This window comes from Callospermophilus lateralis, chromosome 3 (genome assembly GCF_048772815.1).
Source record: "Callospermophilus lateralis isolate mCalLat2 chromosome 3, mCalLat2.hap1, whole genome shotgun sequence".
NCBI lineage: Eukaryota > Metazoa > Chordata > Mammalia > Rodentia > Sciuridae > Callospermophilus > Callospermophilus lateralis.
Window position 1 is genome coordinate 178,319,330 of NC_135307.1, and position 24,051 is coordinate 178,343,380.

Genomic DNA, 24,051 nt, shown 5'->3' on the forward strand with positions numbered 1-24,051 from the left:
AAATTGGCACTGTGGATATTCTGGGTCAAATGGTTCGTTCTTTTTTTTGTTTTGTTTTTTGGGATTGAAACTAGAGGTGCTTGACCACTGAGCCACATCCCCAGCTGCTTATTTATTTATTTCTATTTTGAGACAGGGTCATACTCAGTTGCTTAGGGCCTTACAAGGTTGCTGAGGCTAACCTCAAATTTGTGATCCACCTATCTCAGCCTCCCAAGTCGCTGGAATTGCAAGGCATGGCTTCATTATAGTTTTTGATTGCTCATGGAATTGGTCATTGATCTTTGGATATCAACTTAATTCCCTGCTGTCTTTTCAAAAAATTTTTTTTAGTTAAAATAAATATCTTTGTTTTTATTTGTTTATTTTTATGTGGTGCTGGGGATCGAACCCAGGGCCTCATGTGTGCAAGGCAAGCCCTCTACCACTGAGCTATAGTTTTCCAGTGATTCTCTCATGTCTCTCAGATCTACATTCATACCATCTGAAGATGATCCTCTTCTCTTTTCTAATTCCATTTTATTTTTTCTATTTCTTTTTCTGACTTGATTGCATTGGCAAGTATCTTAGAGTGAAGTTAACTAGTGGGAAGGGACAGTCATCTGTCCTTGCTGCTGTAGCCAAATACCATAGGCTGTGTGGCTTAGACAAAGAACGTTTAGTTTGATCAATGGTTACTAAGTCACAGTTCAACATGAGAAGTTTTGGTGTTCTGCACAGGACAGTGTCTATAGGTAATAATGACAATTTTATATTTTTAAAAATTTAGAGAAGAGGATTTTGGATGTTTTCACTATAAAGAACTGAAAACTGAGGATCTAGATATGTCTAAAGTGAACGTTATATGACATGTGCATGCGCGGAGACATCGTATGGTACCCCATAAGTATGCATGATCTTTATATGTCAGTTTGAAGATGAATTAATCAAAAGATACCTATGACAACAACAACAGAACAGTACCCACACAAAACCCCAGACATTGATTTCTCACAGTTCTGAAGGCTGGAAAGTCCAAGGTCAGGGCACCGGCAGAGTCAGTGTCTGACAAGGGCCTCTTCCTGGAGTGCAAATGGCGGAGAGCAAGCCGGCTCCGGTCTCCTCCAGTTCCTCTGAGGACACTGATCCACTGATGACCTAATTACCTCCCAAAGGCCTGACCTCCAAATGTCCGCCCCCCTGGGGATGAGGCTGGGCACACACTCACCCAGAGCTGTAGGCTTCCCTTCTCTGGGCTCCGTGTGTGAGGTGGCTTCTGTGGCCTTCCCTGTTAATCAGCCCCCAGACAAGTCCTCAAGAGCGGCACCCTGGCTTGAGGCATAGTAGGACGACGGGAGCCCTTGGCCTGATTGTGAGCGATGAGGAGAGAGGACGAAGGCTGAGTAGGTCCTTACTGTGACAGCAGTAGCTGTCATTTATCAGGCCCTTCCTGGGTACCGGCTACTTTTTAATGTCACATTGTGACTTCCTGCCACAGGCCCAGTTAAGTTGGAACCATCAGTCCGTCTCACCTTAGAGGGGTCAGCCAGAGCCCCCAGGCCGCCGACTGGGGAGTGGCAAGCTGGCCTCTCACCTGGCATTCTTGACGCATCTCAGGAGTGTCAGAGGCTGCCCTGTGTGCCACATTTTAAAGGGGATCATAAACCTGACACCCGAGGGGTGAGGTGTCAGGGTGAGGGGCACCGTGGCTTGCCCAGGGCTAGTCAGTGGTGCAGCCAGGACTGGAGCCCAGGAGCGCTCGAGGAGGGACAGCCAGGAGGTGGGAGTGCGTGTGCGTCCCCTGGTCAGTCCCTTGGCTGGCGGTGACAGGGCAGGTGGCAGAGGGCAGCACCAGTTGCGGTCTGGATGGACCTGGGTGACCGCTGCGGGCCTCGCCCACGGGGAAGGAAGGTGGGACGCTCCAGAATGTTTTTTAAAAAGTCACATTAAAGAAAAAAATGACAAATTTCCAAAGGTCAGTTGATACAGGATGTGAGTTGAAAAGGGTTCCCTTTCCCTAACCTCTGCTTCTTGGATGAACCTTCGTGAAGTGTTCGGAATCCTTCCAGAACGTTCTCTAACCCTCCAGCCCTGCTGTGGGCACACCAGTTGCATTTCCAGAAATAGTGGCAGCTCCCATTTGCTGAGCGCCAGGTGCCACAGCCACCATCGCGGGCTGCTTCTCCTCAGCCTCCTGTGAGCCTGTGATGCGGGGGCACCGTCGCCCCGTTCTCCAGATGAGGAAACCCAGGCCCGGCTTCCTCTTTTCCTCTCCTGGTGTTTCCTCAGCGCACGGTGCTCTGTGCCTCCTGAGCGCCACACAGGTGGCCCCTGGAGGGCCAGGCCGGTGCTTGTGTAGCCGGGGCCCCTCTGCCAGACACGTTCTTTCGGTTTCCACGGAGAGCGTGAGGCGGGCTCCAACCTGGGGCAGGGGGTGGCTGGAGGGGCCTGGGACGGCAGGTGGCTGGGGGTGGCAGGGCCCTGTCTGGGGGAATGGGGCCGGCAGGGAGCTGCAGCCGGGAAGGCCACGGGGCAGAGTGCTCAGACCTGGCCCTCGGCAGGTGCTCTGCGGGCCAGCCCCAGCCAGTGACCTGGAGGGGGACAGGGCTGAGGGAGAGGCCAGGTCCACTCAGGACTGTTAGGGGCGATGTTGGGCCGGGCGGAGTGGAGGCTGCAGGGAGCCGCGCCCAGCCCTGTGCGGAGGCCACTGTCCTCTGCTGGGGCGGAGCGGAGCCTGCGGTCAGGAGCTCTCACAGGAAGGGGCCACCTTCCTCTGGGCCCAGCACCCCCACTGCATGGCTCCCGCCGCTTCCCCTTGGCCCCAAGGATCTGCCTCCACCTCAGGGAGCGCGAGGTGGCCTGGGGACTTCTCACCGAGCAGTGCGCGGTGACTGCACCCGGGGGCAGCTCAGCCCTGGGGAAGCAGAGTGCTGACTGGGGGGGTCCCTTCCAAGGTCACACAGCGCGCCTATGCGCGGCCTGGACCCCCACCCTAAGGGGGCCGGTCCTTCCTCAAACGTCTGCCTTGCCGCTGGCCACAACCTCCGACTCTGTCCAGGAGCCCGCTGGACTGCAGCCTCCCTCGTGTCCCTAGGGCACCTGGTGCTCCACAGAGCCGCGGGCAGGGGGACCCTGGACAGCCCGACTCCGGCCGCCCAGTACGGCCCTGTCCACCCTTCTGCTCACTCTCAACCGAGCTGTGCGACCTTAGGCCAATTCCCAACCTCCTGTGCCTCAGCCTCGTCATCAGTAGCCCAGGTCACTGCCAATGTCTACCTCCTAGAGACAGGACAGGAGCCAGCGTTCACCCAGTGCCCAACGCAGGGTCCAGTGCCAGGTGGCGTTCGGGGCCTTTGGCTGTCCTGGAGTATCCTCAGTCCCCATAAGTGGCCCTGCGAGGAGGACGCGGGGAGCAGATGTGTCTGTCCTGCAGGCACTTCCAGAGCCTCGCGGGTGCCAGGCCCTCCTGGCTGCAGGGGCCTGGCTGCCCCTCCCTGCAGGGAGCTGAGTCAAGGACACCCAAGTGGCCTGTGGTTGTCATGGTCATGTTGGAGAGGCCGGAAGCGCACCCTCCCCAGGACCCCGCTGTCCTCGGGGTGGGCCGTGGGGTTTATTTGTTCTTTGTCTCCCTGCAGTCCCCCAAGACCACCCTGAGTGACAGTAGTCACCATGTGTTGAGGACCCTGCCCACTGTGCCCTGGCCAGGGGGCCAGAGGGTGGGAGTGAGTGGGAGTGGGTGGGACGGCCCTGTGTCGGGGCTGCGGGGACCAGTCAGCAGGTCCTTGTGCACCAGCGTCATGAGGGCTGATGGGCACCGTGACCCTGATGGAATGTGTTGCCATAGGAACTGGCCTGGCCTGTCCCCAGGTTGGTGGCCTGTCCCTTGGGAGACCCTGGTGATCCCTTGGCAGTGAATCGGTCTCCCCAGAGCCTCCTCTGCCTGTCAGGGGGATGGTCCCCCGCCTGTGGCCTGGAGGGGGTCCCAGCTGGTCCTCGCCGGTGGGCAGGCAGCTTGCCGGAGGCCCGGGCCGTCGAGGGGACTTTTCCACATTCCTGGTTCTCAGAGAAGACTCCACACTGACCCCAGGGCCATCACCGTGTTGGCCCTGGGGACACTGCCCTGGCCAGTCACTTCACCTTGTTAGGGGTGGATGGAGAAGTGGCATGGGGCGGGGCGTTAAGGCGCAAGCCCTGTCACGCGGCTGGCCAGGGACAGAGCCGAGGTCTGGACCCGGAGTCAGGCTGCAGCACCCACCCCACCCTCCCATGGCTCCCCATGGGTCCACGAACCCTGCAGGGGAGGCCCCGGCGCCCACCTGCCTGAGTCAGGGCACAGTGACCCAGGGTGACCCTGGGCAGTGCCTCTCCATCCCCACCTGGCAGCCCTGAGAAGTCTGCTGCCCCTGCCTTGCAGATGAGGACACTGAGGCCCAGAGACGGGGAGCGCCTGTCCTAGGACACTCAGCCTGGAAGGGCAGAGCAGGGACTCCGCAGCGAGACTGCCGACTCCACGCCTGGTGTTTGTGCCCAGAGCCCAGCTGCTTCCCAGGCCCTCTGGGGCGGCCCTGCCTTCCACCAGGTGAGGGGACGGCCTGGGCAGGCGGGGTGGGGAGGGAGGCGGGCTCCTGTCTGTGGGGAGTTGGCCCCGAGCTTCCTGGCCGGCCTTCCCAGATTCACTGGCCCTGACTCTTGAACCATCCCTGGAGCACAGCAGTGAATAGGACAAAAGCACAGGAAATTAAATAAAAGGGGGACACAGGTGATCAGGAGAGGCACAATGAGGGAGGCTTACTTAATTCAGTGAAAGAACTGGGGGAATCCTTCCTAAGGAAGTGACTTTTGAGCTGAGAACTGAAGGGGCAGGAGTTACCCTGGTGAAGGGTCAGGAAAGAGCATTCTTTTTTTTTTTTTTTTCTTTTGAAAATACTTTTTAATTGTCAATGGACCTTTATTTTATTTATTAATATGCGGTGCTGAGACTCGAACCCAGCGCCTCACATGCTAGTTAAGTGCTCTACCACTGAGCCTCAGCCCCAGGAAAAAGCATTCTTAGAACAGCACATGCAAAGGCCCTGTGGCTGGGTGTCCAGTCATCTCTCCCCCCAAACTTCCCCTGCTTTGCTGCCTCCTTTTAGCACCTTTCCCAGCCTCCCAGTGTCAGACAATTTCAACCTGTCATGTAATTGCTCAACAACATGAAGTGAGTCCCTCCTGTGTGCCAGGAGCTGGGGACATAGACATGATTCAGGTAGAAGGTCTGGAACAGGGACTCGGAGGTCAGGGTTTCTAGTCATGAAGTGTTTCTCCCAAGCCTCACCCTGTTCCAGAGGAGCCCTTTAGGGGTATCCTCAGTATGAAGAGATTGGGGCTGAGGCCAACTCACCCAGGAGGCTAGTCCCCTTTTGGGCCTCGGTTTCCCCATCCGTGGGGCGTGTGTGGGTGGCCTGCCTGTGCCGGGCCGCCCCTCCACCCCGCGGCCCTGTCGCCCCAGCCAGGACCATGGGTAGCAACAAGAGCAAGCCCAAGGACGCCAGCCAGCGGCGCCGCAGCCTGGAGCCGGCCGAGAGCACCCACGCGGCGGGCGGCGCCTTCCCCGCCTCGCAGACGCCCAGCAAGCCGGCCTCTGCCGACGGCCTCCGCGGCCCGGGCGCCGCCTTCGCCCCCGCCGCCGCCGAGCCCAAGCTCTTCGGGGGCTTCAACTCGTCGGACACCGTCACCTCCCCGCAGAGAGCGGGGCCCCTGGCGGGTCAGTGTCCCTGCCCGACCCCTCCGCGCCCGAGGGGAAGGGTCCCCGGACCTCGTCCTGGGCCCGCAGGGAGCGTCCGGGCGCCGCGGGTGGGGACGGCTTTGTGGGCCCTGAGCTCGGTGGGCGAGTCACGTGCTCAGTGTAGCGGGGTCTGCAGGGGGACGCTGGGCCCAGAGGCGGGGGCCACCCCGCCCGGGCCGAGGCTGCCACCTCGCGGCCCGCGCTTGGCCGGCGGCCGGGGCAGCTCCAGCGGCCCCGAGTGCGCCCCTGCGCCCCCTGCCGGCGCCGCGGGGCCCGGCAGCCAGCGGCCGGAGAGCGGGGAGACACCGGCTGCTGTCCCCAGGCTCCCGGGCCAGCCGCGCGGGGCACGGACACGGCCTCCAGGGACACCCACAGGCACAGTGCCCACAGGGCGGCACGCAGGGACACGCACTCCCCGCGCAGTTCGCGCACAGATAACCCGAGGCCCTGGTCGCGGGCAGCGCCCGTTCAGACCCGGGACACCGTGCTCATAGGTGTCCAGTCCCCGGGTGCCCGCGCAGACGCAGACACACACCCACGAGAGACCAACGGACCCACAGACACAGCCATTCATTTGCTCAAAGCATAGTCGGGGAGCCTGGACCTTTGCCTCAATGGCCCCGGGAGATAAAGGACGGGGGGGACTGGGAGCGCCTTAGGAGGGGAAGCTGCTGGGAGCTGCGGGGTGCATGGAAAAGGGCGTTGTCATTTAACATGGGGGACCCGGGGCCTCTGAGTGGGCAGTCACCTGCAGCCAGGCTCTCTCCAGATCCCCAGAGGGACAGCGGCCCCTCCGGGTGCAGGCCCTTAATTCCCTGGCTCCATCAGCCGCAGTTATTTTGTGAGCACCTACTGTGAGCCCCGGGCTGGGGACAGAACAAAGATGTCTGTTCTCAGAAGCTTCTAGTGGGATGGGGTGAGACAGACCCCACACGGACAAGACACACCCAGTGCCCCTGAAGCCCAGCAGGGACAGAGGCTGGAGGGCGCAAGCGCCCCACAGGCCTCACAGGTGTCCCAGGCTGGGGACAAGTGCCGATCCCTGGATTGCGTGCTGAGATGAGGGAGGACAGGCCTCACTCCTGACCGCGCTGGTCTGACATCTGCCCCCGTCTCCGCAGGCGGAGTGACCACCTTTGTGGCCCTCTATGACTACGAGTCACGGACAGAGACCGACCTGTCCTTCAAGAAAGGGGAACGGCTCCAGATTGTCAACAACACGTGAGTGCCCCTTACCCTTGCCTGCTGGACCCCTCGGGGACTTCACGGGGGAGGTGGGCTCCCGCCTGTGCAGGAGCTGCGGGCAGAGGCGGCACGGCCCCAAGCAGGCTGGGCCCGGAGCTGGCAGCCCCTGTGGACCGCAGCAGGCCCTGGGCCCCTGCCTGCTCCTCGCAGCCCTCTCAGCCTCTTCTCTCGCTTCTCTCTCGCTGGCCTCAGGAGGAAGGTGGATGTCAGGTGTGTACCCACTCCCTGGGCCGGGTGGGGGCGCTCAGCCTGGGCTGGGGGCTGCTGTCTGCATGTGCTTCCGCCACCCAGTGTCCCTGCTTGTGGTCCCTGGCCCTCGGCTGTCTCCACCACCTGGGCTCCCCAGCTTCCCTGTACCCAGCCCTGCTTGACCAGGTCCCAGACCGAGACCGGGGTGCTCCATCGCCACTGCATCTGCCCCCTTCCTGTCAACTCCCCGTCCCTCTGGCCTGTCAGCCCCCATTGAGTGCCGGCTGCATGCAGGGCCCAGCGCTGGGCCCAGGCGGCTGGGGTGGAGAGACCTGTTCGTTCTTTCCTGGAGCCAGAGTGGCTGCGAGCTGGCCCTGTGGCCTCAGCCCTGGCCAGGGGCAGGCAGAACGTGGGTTGGGGTCAGGTCCTGGCCCTGCAGTGTGCCTCTGGTGATGACCACAGGGACTGGGAGGGACAGTGAAGTCATGTGCAGGTGGAGCTGAGGTTGGCAGCCCCTCAGGGAGGTGCAGGGCTGGAAGGGCTGCCGCCTTCGGGGCCGTGGACCGTGGGGGGGTTCTGGAGGGTAGAGGAGAATCCACCTCCCAGTGTCCTCAAAGGCCTGGCAAAGGAGGTGGGACAAAAATTGCCACCGTCTCCAAGCGTGTCTCCCTGTGCATGCTGTTCCCTGCACCTGGAACACCCTGCGCGTCCCTGCCTGGCAGACTCCTGTCCTCCCCGCAAGGTCCCGCACAGGGCTGGCTTCTCTGTGAGGCAGAAGGACACAGAGGTGCCGTGTCAGTTTTCTCCACCCTGTACCCTTCCGCTGCTCCTTTCTCTGGCCCTGCCAGGGCAGTAGTGATGGGGAGAGGGTGTCCATTTTGCAGATGAGGAAACTGAGGCTCAGAGTTTGAAGGCCCTTACCCAGGGCCACATGGCTACCAAGTCACACGCCAGGCGAGGACCCACTCTCCCTCTCCAGGTCTCTGTCCTGGTGGGGGATTTCCTTCTCCCCTCCCTGCCCTGGTACCTCAGAGTCCAAGTCCTTTAATGGTTTTGGTTTTGGTCTTGGTGGTTCTGGAAACTGAGTCCCAGGCCCTGCAGCCACTGCGCTGTGCCCCAGCCCGGGGTCCCAGTGTGGTTCCATTCTCTGGTTGTCACCAGTTGTTGAATCTGCTTCCTCCCAGAAGGGGAGTTCCCTGGGGGCCTCCCTGGTTTCCCCCGTCTGGGCACCCTGGAACCCTGCTCAGTCCCCCAGGGTGCCCAGAGTGCCCGGGCAGGGCGCACCATCAGGGTTAATGCTTACACTGCGCTCTGTACGAGCCGAGCCGCACACAGAGCGACCTAAGGTGCGTTATTTTATTTATGTAGCACTGCAGCCCTAAGAGGTGGGAACTCCTGTTTGCTCCATCTTTCAGATGAGAAAACTGAGGCCAGAGAGGTGAAATGACTTGCCCAAGGTCACACAGCTGGTACAGGCAGAGCTGGGCAGAGAGGCCGGCTCTCCGGCTCAGGGTCCTTGTAGGAGGGTCCCAGTGCAGCACACAGAGCCCAGCGGCCCTGGGGGCAGGATGCCCAGGACGGGGTCCCCGCCAGGCGTTTCAGGGGGTCACAGCTGGAACCCAGGTGTGCAGGCAGATAGGCCGGGACCTTGAGTCTGCCTCTTTGATCAGGGCCACAGGGCCGTCCCCACTCCTTCCCATGACTGGCCCCTGCCCTCTCTTCCTCTTGCCTTGCAGGGTGGGCTGGGGGTGCTTGGCCGGGCCTGGGGCGGCCTAGAGGGCCGGAAATGACGAAGGGTCTTCCGTGGGAAGGCCCTGGGCGTCCTGGAGGACCCGGGTGCTATGGCGGGGCTGCTTGTCAGGGCCTGCTCCTCCTTTTTACCCAGCCCCAGCCTAGAAGTGGAGGGGTACAGTGGGCGGCGTTAGAGGAAGAGGAGAGAGAAAGGGCTTGGGGTCATTGGAAGATGGCCACCCAAATTCTGGGATCTCATACCTCCCCCAGGGACCGCCCGCACCATGGCTCACCGCTGTGGCTCAGGGGTGCTGGGACTAGGCTGGCGGCTGAATTTGGCCGGAGCCCTGTTGGGGGTGTGGGGGGCTGGGCTGGGTGCTGGGCATGGGTCTTGGTGCCAAACGGCCTGGGTCTGTGTGCTGGGTGCTGTGTGGCCCTGGGTGTCAGGAGGCCCACTGCGGCCTGAGGCCTGACTTCCCTCAGACAGCTGAGCGGCTTCCCTGGCCACCCCAGTCCCCGCAGCTGCCCCCTGGCCACGCCCCTCAGCTGGCCTCTGCCTCCTTGCCCAGACATCTCAGGACTCAGAGCCCCGAAGGACATGCCTCCGCATCCTCCAAGGCCTGTCCGGCCTTCCCCTTCCCACCCTTAGACCAGGCCCCAGGCCCCAGGGCTTGGAGATTTAACTCCTGCTGCCCCCTACCCGGGCTCTGGCTGGCTCAGCCCTGGCTCTGTGCCTCTCAGGCTGGGCCTTGCTTAGCTGCCCAACCTGTCTGCAGACGAGTCCCAACAGCCCAAGCAAGTTAGTGTCACTGGTCACACTGACCTCACGTTCCATTTTCCAGAGCCACATACTGGATCTGTAGTCCAGCTTGGCTGGACACAAGGATTAGTGTCCAAAACAAAGACCTGAGGCTCAGAGAGGTGAGGTCAGTTGGCTAAGGTCACACAGCAAGTGAGCAACGGTTGAGGTGTGAAGTTGCAGTGCAGGGACCCCTGGTCCAACACTTTCTCCTCTGGAGGTATGGGAGGGGGCTGGGTGGGAAACGTGTGGCTCCCTCCCGTCTTCCTGCCCACCTGATGAGGACCAGACTCCATGGAAGGCACTGGCTGCAGCACAAGGCCTCAGCCTGATCCATCAGTGCTGCAGTTACTCCTGATGCCAGGCTGGGTCACCTCCACCAGGCTGGACCCATCTGGAAAATGGGCTCCTTGCAGAGCTAGCTCATGGCCACCTGGGCAGGTTTGAACCCCCAGACCCTTGACTTGGGAAGATAGGAATGGATGCCCCCATTTGGCAGGTGGGCCAACTGAGGCTCGGGTGGTCATTATCTCAGCGTATCCTGAGCCCAGCTTGGTGCAAGGGAGGTTCTGCATATATTATCTCCTCTTCACAGGTGACAGAACTAAGACCCAGAGAGTGTATGCTACTTGCCCAAGGTCACACAGCAAATCCTTGTTGGAGACTGGGACTATTTTTTTAAATTTAATTTAATGTTTTTTGTGGTACTGGGGATCAAACCCAGTGGCGCTCTACCCCTGAGCTATGCCCCTCACCCTTTTTTTACTTTGAGACGGTGGCCCTGGCTGGCCTTCGTTTGTGATCCTCCTGCTTCTGCCCTCTGGGTAGCTGGGTGGCGGCAGGCTCCCCACCCCCGGGCTGCCGCTCTGGAGTTTAGATGCTTCTGAGAGCAGGGAGGCCCAGCAGGGAGGCCCTGCGCCCAGAGAGCTAGTCAGCACCTGCTCTGTCTGAGGCCCTGTGCTGACATTTGGCCTCCTCAGAGGGAGGCAGGACTTTCCCAGCCTTCAGATGAGGAGGTCGAGACCCGGGACCTGATGCGCAGGGCCGAGGTCCCCCAGCCAGTGCCCAGGGCCGCCGACCGCGGAGCTGACGTTCTCAGACACCACTGGGGTCAGGGCCAGCTGAGGCCCGGGACCTTGAGTCCTGTAGCAAAACTGTGGTGCTCTCTGTCCCTGCGCCTCGTGAGGAAGCCCCCACACCTGCTGTGAACCCCCAGATTCCTGTGTGGGTCATGGCAAGGAGTCGGGAGCTCTGCTTGCTGCAGGCAGGGGGACCCCACCGCTTCTGGGGCCTGCTTGACTGGCCCGTGCTTCCCGCCAGCCTTCCCCTCGGCTGGGCACCGGGGGATCCCCGGGATTGGGTCTCTGGCCTCATTTTGTAGCCTCAGACCTTAGACCTTAGGCCTTGGGTGTTGACCCAGTCTGGTACATCCTGTCCCCTGTCCCCATCCTGCAGCCGCCTCCTGTGCCTTCCGCTGGCTTCTCCGAGGCCCCCGCGAGGCCGAGGGGCCTGCTGCTCTGGCTGTGGGCACTCCGGGGCCCTTGTTTTCACCTTTGTTCTGCCATTGATTTGCTGTGTGGCTTGGGGTATGTCATTGCCCTCTCTGTGCTCGTTCTCCCCACTGGAGAGGCTTTGGACTGGAGGAGCTCGACTCTTCCCTGTGACCTGAGTTTTTGTAGCTTTGAACAACAAGTCCTTGCCCCTCTCTGTGCCTCAGTTTCCCCAGCTTTACAGAGAAAGTGCTGGTCTCTTCTCTCCCAGGCAGGTGTCTCTGAGCCCTGTTTCCTCAGCTGGGGGTTGGGGCCTTGCCTTCCTTCCTCGAGGGTGATATGTGGCATATGTGAGGGTCAAACGGGGAAAGAGTGCAGGTGCCCGCAGATGGGTGCACGGGGTGGTGGGGCCCAATGGCCTCTTCCCCGAGGTGGGCGTGAGCCGGGGGCACAGTCACGTAGCAGACTCGGGCCCACAAGCCCAGCCACACCCCGTCTCTCTCCATCCAGAGGGACCCCGCACACTCTCGCCCAGCCTCAGCCCACCCAGTGAGCCGGGGTGTGGGTGCTCACCTGTCCTCTGAGGTGCCTGGGGAGCTCCCTGCTTTCTCCTGGCCTCACTGAAGAATATGGCCGGGCGCGGGAAGGACCAGGGCTCTGGCTGGTTCAGGTGCCCACCGTGTGGTGGCAGGCAAGGCCCTTTCTGTAGGCCCTGGCTGGGGCCATGTGTCGTGAGGCCCAGGGCCGCCCTGGAGGGGGGCCCGAGGAGCTGTCCAGCCCCGTGCAGCCCCCAGGAGCCCCTTATCCGGTGTCAGGCGCGGCCAGTGGTGTGGCCTGGACGAGGCCTTTGCTCCTCTGGCCTCCTCTTCCCACCTGCACCGCGGGCTGGACGGGTGGCCCGGCTCCCAGGCTGTCCTGCCCACTGGCCTTTCCTCACTCCCATGGACCCGCTCCCTGTCCCTGTTGGTTGCTTTGGACGTGAGGCCTCTGTGGCTGCCCTGTCCCTGTCCCCAGCACCGCTGGCTCTCCTGCTGCCCGCTCTCTGCCTCTCTGCCTCTCACCACCCCCGTCTCTGCCTCTTCTCTCCGTTGGGCTCCCGCTTGTTCCTCCCTCCTCTGTCTCTGGACCCCGCTCCAGCCAGACCTGGTTCACATTCAGATGGCTGCAAAGGTACTCGCGCCCCTGCCCTGCCCGGCCCACCTCGCCGGGCACTCTTCCTGCCTGTCCCTCTCCCGTCCTCCCCTCCTTCTCATGGGCCACCTTGTCCTCCCACCTGACTCTCTGTGACTACGGCAAGTCCCCGCCCCTCTGGCCTCCGTTCCCCGTGTGTGGACAGCTGCAGGAGGAGGCCTGCGGTTCCCAGGAGGCCCCCGAGCTGGGGCCTGGGATCGGCAGCGGAGGCAAGCGTTGCTCTAGCTTGCAGGACGGGGGCCTAGATTGTCCCCAGGCCCCAGAAGGGCCACCCGTTGCCTCCATGCAGGGCTCACTAGCTTCCAGGAGTGGGCTTCTGAGTCGTAGGGCTGGGGAACTCTGAAGGTCTTCTCTCTGTAACAGTGTCACCTGCCCAGAGTCAGGGTGCGCCCTCCCCCGCAGCCCTTGGCGCTGGAGGTGGCTGGTACTGAAAGGAACTGCTCCCCTCCTGCCCCAGGACATGCCTGGCCTGGGCCGAAGGCTGGCTGAGCTCAGTCCTGTCCGGCTTGGACGAAGCTCCCTGAGCCAGCTTTGGCAGTGGAGGCCGGGGAGTCTGGCCAGCTCCAGCTGGTGCGCTTGGGCATGCGGGGTGGGCCCCGCCTACTGGTGCCTCCTGCTGCGGTGGCACCTGGTTAGGGCAGGCCCCTGGGCTCACCTGATGATGGCCCCTTCTTCTTTGCTCCCTCCTCCCCTTGCTCAGAGAGGGAGACTGGTGGCTGGCCCACTCGCTCAGCACGGGACAGACCGGCTACATCCCCAGCAACTACGTGGCGCCTTCCGACTCCATCCAGGCTGAGGAGTGAGTATGGCCTCTGCCCTGCCGGCCTCTGCAGCTGGCCTGCTCCTGAGTCTCTCCTCTGGGGCTCAGCCTCATTCCGCGTGGCCCAGCCACGTCTAGGAGGGGCTCCGTGGGTGGCAGGAGTCTGGGCCCTCAACACCGCCCCCGTCCCCCCACCCAGATGGTATTTTGGCAAGATCACCAGGCGGGAGTCGGAGCGGCTGCTGCTCAACACGGAGAACCCAAGAGGGACCTTCCTGGTGCGAGAGAGCGAGACCACGAAAGGTAGGCAGCTTCCCCTGGGCGGTGGGCACCGAGCTCCTGCGGGTTGTTTGGGTGGGTGCTGCTGAACGAATAGGAGCTGGGTACGCGGGGCGGGTGGCAGGGGAGAACCCTCCAGATGGAGAGGAGCTGGGCACGGCGCGGGGTGCAGGTCAGGGAAGTGTATGGGAGGAATACTGAGTCCTCTGGGGGTTAGTGAGCCGAGGCTCGGCCTCTCGGGCCTCTGTTTCTCAGATGAGGAGTGGGTGGAGTGTTAGGAGGTCGTGTCACACTCCTTCCCAGCCTAGGTGCCCCTGCGGTGGCCCCCCTTCTCCCCTCCAGGCCCCCGGGGCTGCGCCCTCGCCCACAGCGCTGGCCCCTCCTGCCTCCAGCCCTCCCCCACTAGAGAGTGAAGATGGCCCCCCTTCTCTCCAGTCCCTCGGAAAGTGGGTTGCAGGAGCCCTGTCACCATGGCAACCGAGCTGGGCTGCTTCCTGTGGGCCTGGGGCTCAGCGGGGGGCGGGAAAGCGGAGCATCAGGTCCTGGTGCGAGCCTGTGGTTAGGATCTAGGATCGCTGGTTGGTGGCGCTGTGCGCCCCTCTAGGCAGGACGGGGGGTGGGACTGAGTTTCTCTTCCTGGGAGTGAGCTGTGGTGGTTTGTCCTGTGCCTGGGGCCTGGGGAGCACGGGCCATTGGCCGCTGGGCAGGGCGTTCTGGGTCCTGCCCGTGTGGCCAGGGCTGGCTTTAGCTTCAGGCCTGAGGCTTCTGTGTGTGCACAGCCTGGGCCTAGGGCAGAAGCCACAGCTGCCCCCAGCTGCCTCTGGACCCTCAGGTTGGGGTCCGAGCTCTGTGCCTGAGGCAGGGGTGGCCGGAGGCTGGTCATTTTCCCTCTCTGGGCCTGACTTTTTCTTCTGTAGCTGGGACTGTGGTCTCTACCTGAGGACTGTCCAGGGGAGGCCTGTGGGCCAAGGGGACCGGCCTGCTCCTGAGTCCCACCTCTGGGGCTCAACCTCATTCCACGAGGCCACCTCCAGCATCCCCTGGCTCTGGTTAGGGGCTCCTGGCCTGGTCTGCAGGCGGAGGAAGCTGTTTTCTAGGAGGGGATGGAGGGGCCACCAGCTATGGCCACCACACCCAACCCAAGGTCTCCCACCCAGGCCTGCAGCCGCCTTGGCCAGTGTCACTTGCCCAGAGTCAGGGTGCGCACCTGCTCCCGTGCCAGCCAAGAGTGGTGTTCAGGAAGCAGCAAGGGCTGCAGACAAAGCCCTATGTGCAGACTGGAGTGCGGCAGCCAGGCCAGGGACACACAGTCATGTGGGCAGCCCGGGCTCCTGGCAAACACGTACTGAGTGCCTATTGTGTGCCAGGCCTCCTTATGTGGCCTCGCTGGATCTTCCCAGTAACCCTGAGTAGAGGAGGAAAATGAGGTCCAGAGGGGTGAGCCACTGTGAAGGTCACCCAGCCAGGGTGCATACCCAGGACTGAAGTCTTGCCAGGGCTACGGCTCAGGGTGGGCCTCTTCTGCTCAGGTGTCCCTTGGCTTGCTTGTCCCGGCCTCTGTGGCTGCCCCAGAGCTCAGTGAGCTCTGTGCTAGGGGCTCACCCACAGCCTCTCTTCCCTCCAGCATCAGGCAGGCACGGCCCTGGGCCCCGGGCAGTGCTCAGTGCCTGGGCCTGTGAGTTGGTGGCATGGTGGTCACGGCCCCTCCCTCCGACCCCGCCCGTAGGTGCCTACTGCCTCTCGGTGTCCGACTTTGACAACGCCAAGGGCCTCAATGTGAAGCACTACAAGATCCGCAAGCTGGACAGCGGGGGCTTCTACATCACCTCCCGCACCCAGTTCAACAGCCTGCAGCAGCTGGTGGCCTACTACTCCAGTGCGCCCCTCCCCCTCCCCTCCCCCTCCCCCCCACTGCAGCTGCCCGGTGAGGAGGGGGCTGCCTGAGTGAGGCTGGTGTAGATCTTCGCTCTGCAGCTCTAGGACCGGTCTGAACCGGTTACTGGGGGAGGGAGAGGGGGCTGCCACATTGATAGCAGCAGGAGGGAGGGGAGAGCGCAGAGGGAGCAGGAGTCAGGGTGTCCCATGGCCACCCATCTGGATGACGGGGACTGTGTGTGGGGTGACCCTGTGTGGGGCGATCCGCTGCCCACCTTGAGCCTCCTCCTCTCTCACCTGGGCCTCCCACATTCCTCTAGGAGCCACCGCTGTAGGGGACGCTGTTCTCTAGATCAGCCCCTGGGGCGCTACCTTGTGGTCATAGAATAGTGACAGCAGGTGTGCAGGGTCTCCTGGCCTCCACCTGCAGCTGTGGGCTCTGAGTGGCTGCTCCAGCCCTCTGGGGGATGCCCACCTGGTTCTGATGCAGACCCGCCATAGCCACCTCCCCTGGGGTCTGTGCACAGCTCACCTGCCTCCTCGCCCACCACACAGCGCTCCGGTCCCCTTGGTGGTACTGGGTGGGGACCAAGGGCACTGGTCCCTCCAGGCCTTGAGCTGCAGGCAGGTTCCCCACACTCGTTCCCCTCTGGGTCCCCGGCACCCTCACCTCTGGTGCATGAGTGAAGGAGTGCCCGCGAGCAGGTGTAGGGCGTGGCCGCGCAGGCTGGGCGTGTACACAACCATGGGTCCTCTCTCCAAGGGCATTCTGCGTGTCCCCTGCCCTCTGTGCATGTGATGAGTAAGGCCACATACACTGGGGACCCGGAGGCCCCAGGGAGACGCACCTGAGCTCCACTCTCTCTGTCTTCAGAACATGCAGACGGCCTGTGCCACCGCCTCACCACGGTGTGCCCCACGTCCAAGCCGCAGACCCAGGGCCTGGCTAAGGACGCCTGGGAGATCCCCCGGGAGTCGCTGCGGCTGGAGGTCAAGCTGGGCCAGGGCTGCTTCGGGGAGGTGTGGATGGGTAAGGAGAGCTGCGTGCGGCGAGAGCAAGGCCCCCGGTGGAGGGTCGCCCCGGGGACCAGGCAGGTGTCCACTCTGTGTGGCTGCCCTGGGTCCCCTTTTCTTCAGTGGCCTCTGAACCACATGGAGCTCTGCCCGTGGTGGACATCACCCAGCCGGACAGGGCAGACTCCCTGCGGCCCACCCTCTAGAGACCCGGGCGCCTGTCTACCAAGAGCTGCTCAGGGCTGGACGCTGGTCCTCTCCAGAGACCCCCTTGTGCCTGGGCTGGGTGGTCTCACTCTGAGCCTCAGTGTTTCTGGGCCCATCACAGGGGCTGTGTGGGAACTCTGGCCCTGGCCTGGCTGCACGTTAGCTCTTGGTCATGCCAAGAGAAAGTCCCGCTGGCCACGGGAGGGCCGGGAAGCCAAGGGCTTGGCATGTGCTGGGCTGTTAGCAATTTCCTGTCTAACCTGGTGTCTAACCTGGAGACGTGGCAAGATAGTCCTTGAGATGAGCCCCACGCAGCCCGAGGAGACCAGGCCCCTCTCCTACCCACCAGCGTCTGCGCCCAGGAGCCCAGAGGCGGGGCTGGGCCAGGTCTCCTGGCCTGTGGCTTCAGGCCCCTGTCAGGTGGTCTCGCCAGGCTGACAGGACATCACTTGGTCCCTCTCTCTCCGCTCTCCTCCCTTCCGAGGGTGGCTGGAGGCAGCAGAGGCCCCATTCAGAGGCCTGGAGGCTGGAGGCCAGGTCCGGGGAGGGAGGCCATGAGCTGCAGGAGCGGGAAGGGAAGCTGCTCCCTGGCTCAGACCCACGAGGAGCAGCTGAGGAAGCCCTGGGTCCCCCATCGTCCATGATGACAGGGAAACTGTCCCAGCCTGCGATGTGGTGTCTGTAGGGAGACTCCCCCTCCTCCCGGTGTGCCAGGTAGACACAGGAAATGCTGTGAGCCGCTCGCAGGTGGCCTGTGCAGGAGGGCCACAGACAAGGCCCACTGGGATCCAGCCTGGTGACAGAATGGGCCAAAGCCACTTATCAAGTAGCCTCAAGCCCCACGGGGCAAGAACCCCATTGGAGCCCTGGAGCACAGCCCCCACAGCCCCCGGGGTGGCCAGATCCCGGCGACGGCTGCTGTTACTTGGACCGGTGCCAGAGTCCTTTCTTCCTCGTACTGGCCCTGCGGGGCGCTCTCTGTCCTTGTGCCCATTTCATACATGGAAACACCGAGGCTCGGAAGGCACGGGCCCGCCACACAGCGGGAGGCCGGAGCTGGGACAGGCGCCCGGCAGGCACCCGACTGGGGCTTCCGCTGAGGCAGCCCGTGTCCCTCCCCGACAGGAACCTGGAACGGCACCACCAGGGTGGCCATCAAGACCCTGAAGCCGGGCACCATGTCCCCAGAGGCCTTCCTGCAGGAGGCCCAGGTCATGAAGAAGCTGCGGCACGAGAAGCTGGTGCAGCTGTACGCCGTGGTATCCGAGGAGCCCATCTACATCGTCACCGAGTACATGAGCAAGGGTGAGCCGCGGGCGGCCGAGGGGAGCTGCTCCCCCACTTGAGGGGCCTCTGCACAGGTGAAGGCACAGACCCAAGTCCCCCTGTCAGGGAAGGTCCCCAGTGGCCCTCTCCCTTCTTGGTTCGTTTGAGTGATTTAGCTCCACGCGACTTCGCTGGTGTAGAGAGCTCCTTGCCCCCAGCTGACCTAGGCCCAGGCAAGTTCCACTTTGCTGCTGCTGTTGGTCCTGGGGTTGAAACCAGGCCTCGCCCAGGCAGGCACTCGGCCGCTAAACCACACTCTCAGCTCCCCTTTCTTTGAAAAATGCTATTTTGAGACAGGGTCTCACTACGTTGCTGAGGCTGGCCTGGAGCTTTCGATCCTCCTGCCTCAGCCTCCTGAGTAGCTGGGATTACAGGCCGCGCCTCTGCACCCGGCCAGTGCAGTTTCACAGGGATTCTCTACGCCCCTTTCCACAGCCTGAGCGTCTCCATCGCCCATTCTCCTTTGGCAGACGATGCCCTGGGGCCCTAAGTCCAGGTGACGACTGTCTGCCTTCTGTCGTGGTGGGCTTGTGTGGCCTGGGGAACTTCACACGAGTCCCCTTGACCTCAGCAAGTCGCCCTGCTGTGCACCCTTTCCTATCACCAGGCAGGTCCCACTGTGTGTGTGACTGCAGTCTCCCCACCTGCAGTGGGCGGGGCCTCCCTGCCTGTCCTGCTTGCTTTCCGAGTGACAGGTGTGGAGTGACACTTAGCCAGAAACAGGCCATGCAGCCCGGGGACAGGGCCTGGGGATCCCTGCTTGTTGGTGCAGGGCGGGAGCACAGGGCTACAGCTTGTCTCTCTGTTCAGGGAGTTTGCTGGACTTCCTCAAGGGGGAGACGGGCAAGTACCTGCGCCTGCCACAGCTGGTGGACATGGCCGCTCAGGTGAGTCCGCCGACCCCGCCCCCCACAGCCAGGGCCCTACCTTCCAGCTCCCAGACCTGCCACGGCCACTCCGGCCTCTTGAGCGCCCGTCTGGGAGGCCTGCCTGGAGTGCTGCACACTCTCCTCTCCCCACGTTGCTGGAACCACCCACAGGTGCAGCGAGTGGTGGTTCTGGACAGAGAACCTTACCTGGTCATCAGGAACCATTGATTGACCATGAGACCTCAGTTTCCTTCTCTGTTACGGTCATTTAGTCACTCAACAAATGTGCATTACTGCTTACTGTGGGTGGAGCCCACAGCCACTTTTTAAATTGCTCCTGATCAGAATCAGGAGAATGAGATTAGCTGCTGTTCCCACTTGAGGCAGACTGAAGCTCAGAGAGGCACCTTGGAGAGCAGGCAGGAGCTGGCCTGCGTCTGTGTCTGCGGGCCAGCTGGGGCTGTGTTCCTGGTCACCCCACTGCCCAGCTGCCTTTGTCATGATGGCCCCTTTGCCTGGAGCCCCTCCCCCTGCTAGCTCCGGTCCTGCCTTTTACAGCAGCAGCGATTCTTGCAGCCTTTGTGGGGAGGGCAGGGAGGGGGCTCCCCCCTGGGATGGCCGCATCCTGGACGTGTCCTGGGACCCTGGGAGGGCTGAGGTGGCTGCTGAACCAGCTCGGCTCTGCCTGCAGATCGCCTCGGGCATGGCGTACGTGGAGCGGATGAACTACGTGCACCGGGATCTCCGTGCAGCTAACATCCTGGTCGGGGAGAACCTGGTGTGCAAGGTGGCCGACTTCGGGCTGGCCCGGCTCATCGAGGACAACGAGTACACGGCCCGGCAAGGTGAGCAGGCCGCGCTCCGCCTCTGAGCCTCGGCCTCCTCATCTGCCAAGCGGAGATGAGAAGGGGGCCTCGGGGGCAGAGTGGCCATGACGCTTGGCTGCAGCTCCTTGACCCTTCTGCCGCCCACAGGGGCCAAATTCCCCATCAAGTGGACAGCTCCGGAAGCCGCCCTCTACGGCCGGTTCACCATCAAGTCAGATGTGTGGTCCTTCGGAATCTTGCTGACGGAGCTCACGACAAAGGGACGAGTGCCCTACCCTGGTGAGAAGCGTCCACAGACCCCATTGGTCCCCGAATCCCTGGACCCTGGCGGCCTCGGGCAGCCCACTCCCTCCCAGCGGCTTCCCCAGTGTGTAACAAAAAGTGAGCATCTGGCCTTAGGTTCTCTCAGGGCCTGGACTCCGCCTTGGGGACAGGGCCTCTCATGTCCCCGCCTGCCCTAGGCGGAGCTCTCCTGTCCCCATCATCTTCTCCAGCCCCACTTCCTGCCTCTGCCCCCAGGGATGGTGAATCGCGAGGTGCTGGATCAAGTCGAGCGGGGCTACCGGATGCCCTGCCCGCCAGAGTGTCCCGAGTCCCTGCACGACCTCATGTGCCAGTGCTGGCGGAAGGAGCCCGAGGAGCGGCCCACCTTTGAGTACCTGCAGGCCTTCCTGGAGGACTACTTCACGTCCACGGAGCCCCAGTACCAGCCCGGGGAGAACCTATAGGAGCAGGTGGGCCGGACTGTTCTCGGCTCCAGCCCTGGGCAGCGGCCCGTGCATGTGGGCCTGGCCTCCTCTGCCGCCCACTGCTGCTCCTCCTGTGGGGCTGACGGCCAGGGTCAAGGCTGCTCCGTCTCTGGGGCCATGGAAGGGCTTTGGGACGTGGTGCGCCCGTGAGGACGGCCCAGAGCCGGCACAGTGACTGCCCCAGGGCCTGCCCTGGCCACCCGCCTCCTCTCCACTTTCCCTCCTCTGCCCGTCCCTGGAGGAGACGCTGGGGAGAAGGGCTGGGCTGGGGCGCTGTCTTCCCAGCCTCAACCTGCCCGCTCACCTGGTTCTGTCCCTCCACCGAGGCCCCCGGCCCATCCCCACAGCTGGCCAAAGAGCCTTTCCAAAGAGGAGCGGTGGCCCCGGCCCTCAGCCTCCCGCCGCCTGCCCCTCGCCATCTCTTTCTGGAACGTGGGTGGAGGTTGCTGGCCCAGGCCCCCTGCTCCAGCCTAGCGTGACCCTGCCCTGCCCCGTCCGCCCCAGAGGCCCTTGGAGATCTTCCGTTCCCTTCTCCCGTCTTACCTTGGGAAAGCAGAGTCCCAGAGGATATGGCTTGCCCCGATGCCAGAGCACTTGAGGGATGGTACCTGGTGCTCCTCTGTCTTCCTCAGGAATGAGAATTGTCCTCAGAGGCACTAGGGACAGACTGGAGCAGCCCAGGGGACAAGGGGCCAGGACGGGTTAGAGATGGCGAAGGCCTGCCTGGGGGTGGGGAGAACGGAGGCGGAGGCCAGGCTGAGCCGGGAGGGAAGGGGCGGCCTCAGAGGAGGGTGTGGGGCTTCCGTCAGCCCACGGGGGTCTGGGTTCCTGGAGCCACCAGCCATGACAGGGCATTGCTCCCAGGCTCCAGAGGCAAGGGAGAGCTAAGGCTGAGGCTCTGGGCTGGCCTCCGGGGAACCCCGGGCCTCCTTCCCAGTTTGTCCTGAACATTTCAACGTGGTACCCGCTCTCCTCCCAAGCTGGCACCCTGAACTCTCGAGTAGGGCGAGGAGTGCCTTGGCGGGGTCGGAGAGGGCGGGCCCGGAGGGGCTGTGTGACCTCGGGCACCTGCTGCTTCTCTGAGCTGCCGCGTCTGCCCCTCGCGTGGCCGCGGTCTCTGCGGCTGCTCAGCCCTGTCCACCCCTGTGGCAGGGCACCTGTGGTGAGCCTGTCGGGAGACTTGGGGCCCTGGCTCTGCTGTTCAGGGTATGTGGTGGCTTCTCTTCCAGCCTCAGTGTGCCCATCTGTAAAGTGGGCAGCTGACGATTTGTGGCATCTTGCCAAGGGCCCCTGTGTATGTGTGTGTGCACGTGTGTGTGTCTCCATGTGTGTCCATATTTAACATGTAAAAAATGCCCCCTCTCTGTCCCCCAACACGTGGTCCATTCCACCCACTATCCCCATCACAGCAATAACGTCCCCGCTGCCAGGGGCTCTTGAGCCAGCCAGGCCCTGGCAGGGGGGAAGGAGGCATCTGCCTAGGAAATTCCGACTTTTCCTTCTACACATGTCCATCTCCCAGGTCTCTTCCTGTCCATCCCAGTCGAACCTGGGCCCGCCCACCCCTGCGCTCCCCATCACTCCTCCAGCTGCCCAAGGCCCTGTCCTATTTTTTTTAAACCGTGTTTTGTAGATTTCAGATGACTATGCAGAGGCCTCGGGGACCCCTGGCTCTGGGCAGGGCCTGGGGGTCTCACATTCCATGGCCCAGGCTTGGGGGGGCGGGGGGACCTAGAATTGGTTGTAAATACTTTGCATATTGTCTGATTAAACACAAAGAGACCTCAGAACGTGGCTGCGGGTTTATTGAACATCTACTGTGTGCGGAGAGTGGGTGGGGGCAGCTGCAGTCAGAGGGACCTTTATCCCAGTAATGCTGGTGGCTGGAGGGCAGTAGGCCACAGGGACAGGATCGATGGGGATGGCCCCGGGGGCTGTGTGTGCAGTCTGCACCTGTGTTGGGGATTCACACTGGGAGAAGCGCCAGGCCAAGCCCAGGACCCCAAAGACTGGGAGGTTCTGGACTTGGATGCCTGGCCATGGTGGCAGCAGACTCTGGGGACTGGGTGGGGCCGCGGGGGTTGCCAGGCCCAAGTGGAGTGGGTGCTGCTGTGTAGGTGGCGATCCTGAGATGGGGCTGTGCCGGGTTCCTGTGTCCCTGGGGGTGCCGGGTGGGGGTGGTCTGCGACAGACCCAAGCACTGGCCCTGAAGGAAGTTCGAAGACCCCCAAAGTCCATCCCGCGGAGGTGATCTGCCACCGCCCGTGGAAGGACGCTCGTCTTAATCAGACGCCGCCTGGTGGGCGAGTCCCCTGTGGCCCTGGAGTTGGAGCAGGCTGAGCTCTCTGATCACGGGTGGGTGCATCCTGGTTCTTGCTGTCCCCAATCCTCTCCTCTCCTGGGTTTTCACCCCCAGAGCTGGTGAACACTGGACACTGCTCAGTTCAGGGTTAATTTCACGAACAAATGCCATTGGGTCCAGGTCAGAATGGACCCCTGGAGACCCCATGGGCTTGCGGGGGCAGGGGTGGGGTGTGGGTAGGGGTCTGTGATGTGTGTCCCCTGTAAAGTCAGGAGGTGTGACCCATGTGCTCAGGCATTACCGACAAGGCACAGAGAGGGAAAGGCAAGCGATGTCCACCCTGCTGTGGCCACCAGGGCCACCGCCTCTGGCCCCTCAGCTCTTCCTTCAGCTCTGTCCCGTTTCCCACCAGTTGAGGGTCGGGACCTGGACCTGTGCTCCCCGCCTCCCCTTCTGCCTTCAGTGAGTTTTTGCTATTATTCTGCATGCAGTTCTTTTGAGAAAAATGAAATATATTTTCCTCCATGACAAAAATGATCTGTGTCCCTTTTGTCAGAGGAGGAAAGACTCACTGTCCAACCAACCACGATGGCCTGCGCGCCCTCCTGCCTGGAGGGTAGTGAGCGCGCTCCTGGGCCCCAGCGGGCCTCTCTGGTCTCCCGTCTGAGCTTCTCCTGGCTGCCCCGGGCTTTCTCCTCCCTCCCTGCCCCCCTCTTACAAAATTCTCTTGACCAGACCTCGCACGGGGTGCATCTGCGTGTGCACACTCAGGCACACACGCACGCTTGCACGGCCTGCATTTTCTCATCTGTCTTCCTTTCCTGTTTTTCTCTCATGGGTTCCAGAAAGCTGTGGTTTGCAGGGAGAAGAAGGCTTGGACAGAGGCTGGCTGGGACAGGAAGGGTGGGGACAGGAGGGAAAGAGATCAGGGACCCGGCGGAGCCTGGTGGGTGCATCCTGGTTCTTGCTGTCCCCAACCCTCTCCTCTCCTGGGTTTTCACCCCCAGAGCGGGGACCCTGCCCCAGCAGCATGTCTCCTGGATCCTGGACCAGTGTCCAGGTGTGAGTGTCAGCCTCTGCCTTCCTCTTGCTGTGGTCTTTTTGAATGCCCATTTCTTTCCCCGATTGTCCATTGGGGCGGGTGTGTGTGAGCACGCTGATGTGGCTGAATTCCTGAGCCAGAGGGTCTGTCTCCCTGTCTCTCCCTCCCCCTCTCCTGCAGCGTCCACATTTGTGTGTGTGTGTGTGTGTGTGTGTGCACGCGCGCCCACCTGCTTTCCCCTATCCCTGGGGGTTCTGGGGTGTTCTGCTTCTCATGGCCCATGCTCCCTGCAGCCTCCGTCTCAATGCAGCCTCCACCTCAGGGCTGCCTCCAGGAGGGTTTCCCTGTAGCACCCCCAGGCGTCCCGCCTGCAGCCCACCCGACTCCCTAAACTCCTGTGCCCTCTGCAG

General features: G+C 62.5%; 1 protein-coding gene across 1 annotated transcript in view; it reads left to right on the plus strand.

Annotated features, from left to right (window-relative positions):
- The window catches only part of Src (SRC proto-oncogene, non-receptor tyrosine kinase), a 46,615-nt gene extending 24,528 nt beyond the window's left edge, over positions 1–22,087 (plus strand). Inside the window, exons 2-13 of the mRNA XM_076851821.1 lie at positions 4,394–4,558; positions 5,471–5,725; positions 6,868–6,967; positions 13,092–13,190; positions 13,351–13,454; positions 15,157–15,306; positions 16,180–16,335; positions 17,652–17,831; positions 18,663–18,739; positions 19,413–19,566; positions 19,696–19,827; positions 20,068–22,087. Coding sequence (XP_076707936.1) covers positions 5,479–5,725; positions 6,868–6,967; positions 13,092–13,190; positions 13,351–13,454; positions 15,157–15,306; positions 16,180–16,335; positions 17,652–17,831; positions 18,663–18,739; positions 19,413–19,566; positions 19,696–19,827; positions 20,068–20,276 — 1,608 coding nt within the window. The 5' untranslated portion in view covers positions 4,394–4,558; positions 5,471–5,478 and the 3' untranslated portion in view covers positions 20,277–22,087. The remainder of the gene's footprint in view (positions 1–4,393; positions 4,559–5,470; positions 5,726–6,867; positions 6,968–13,091; positions 13,191–13,350; positions 13,455–15,156; positions 15,307–16,179; positions 16,336–17,651; positions 17,832–18,662; positions 18,740–19,412; positions 19,567–19,695; positions 19,828–20,067) is intronic.
- The last annotated feature ends 1,964 nt before the right edge of the window (positions 22,088–24,051 follow it).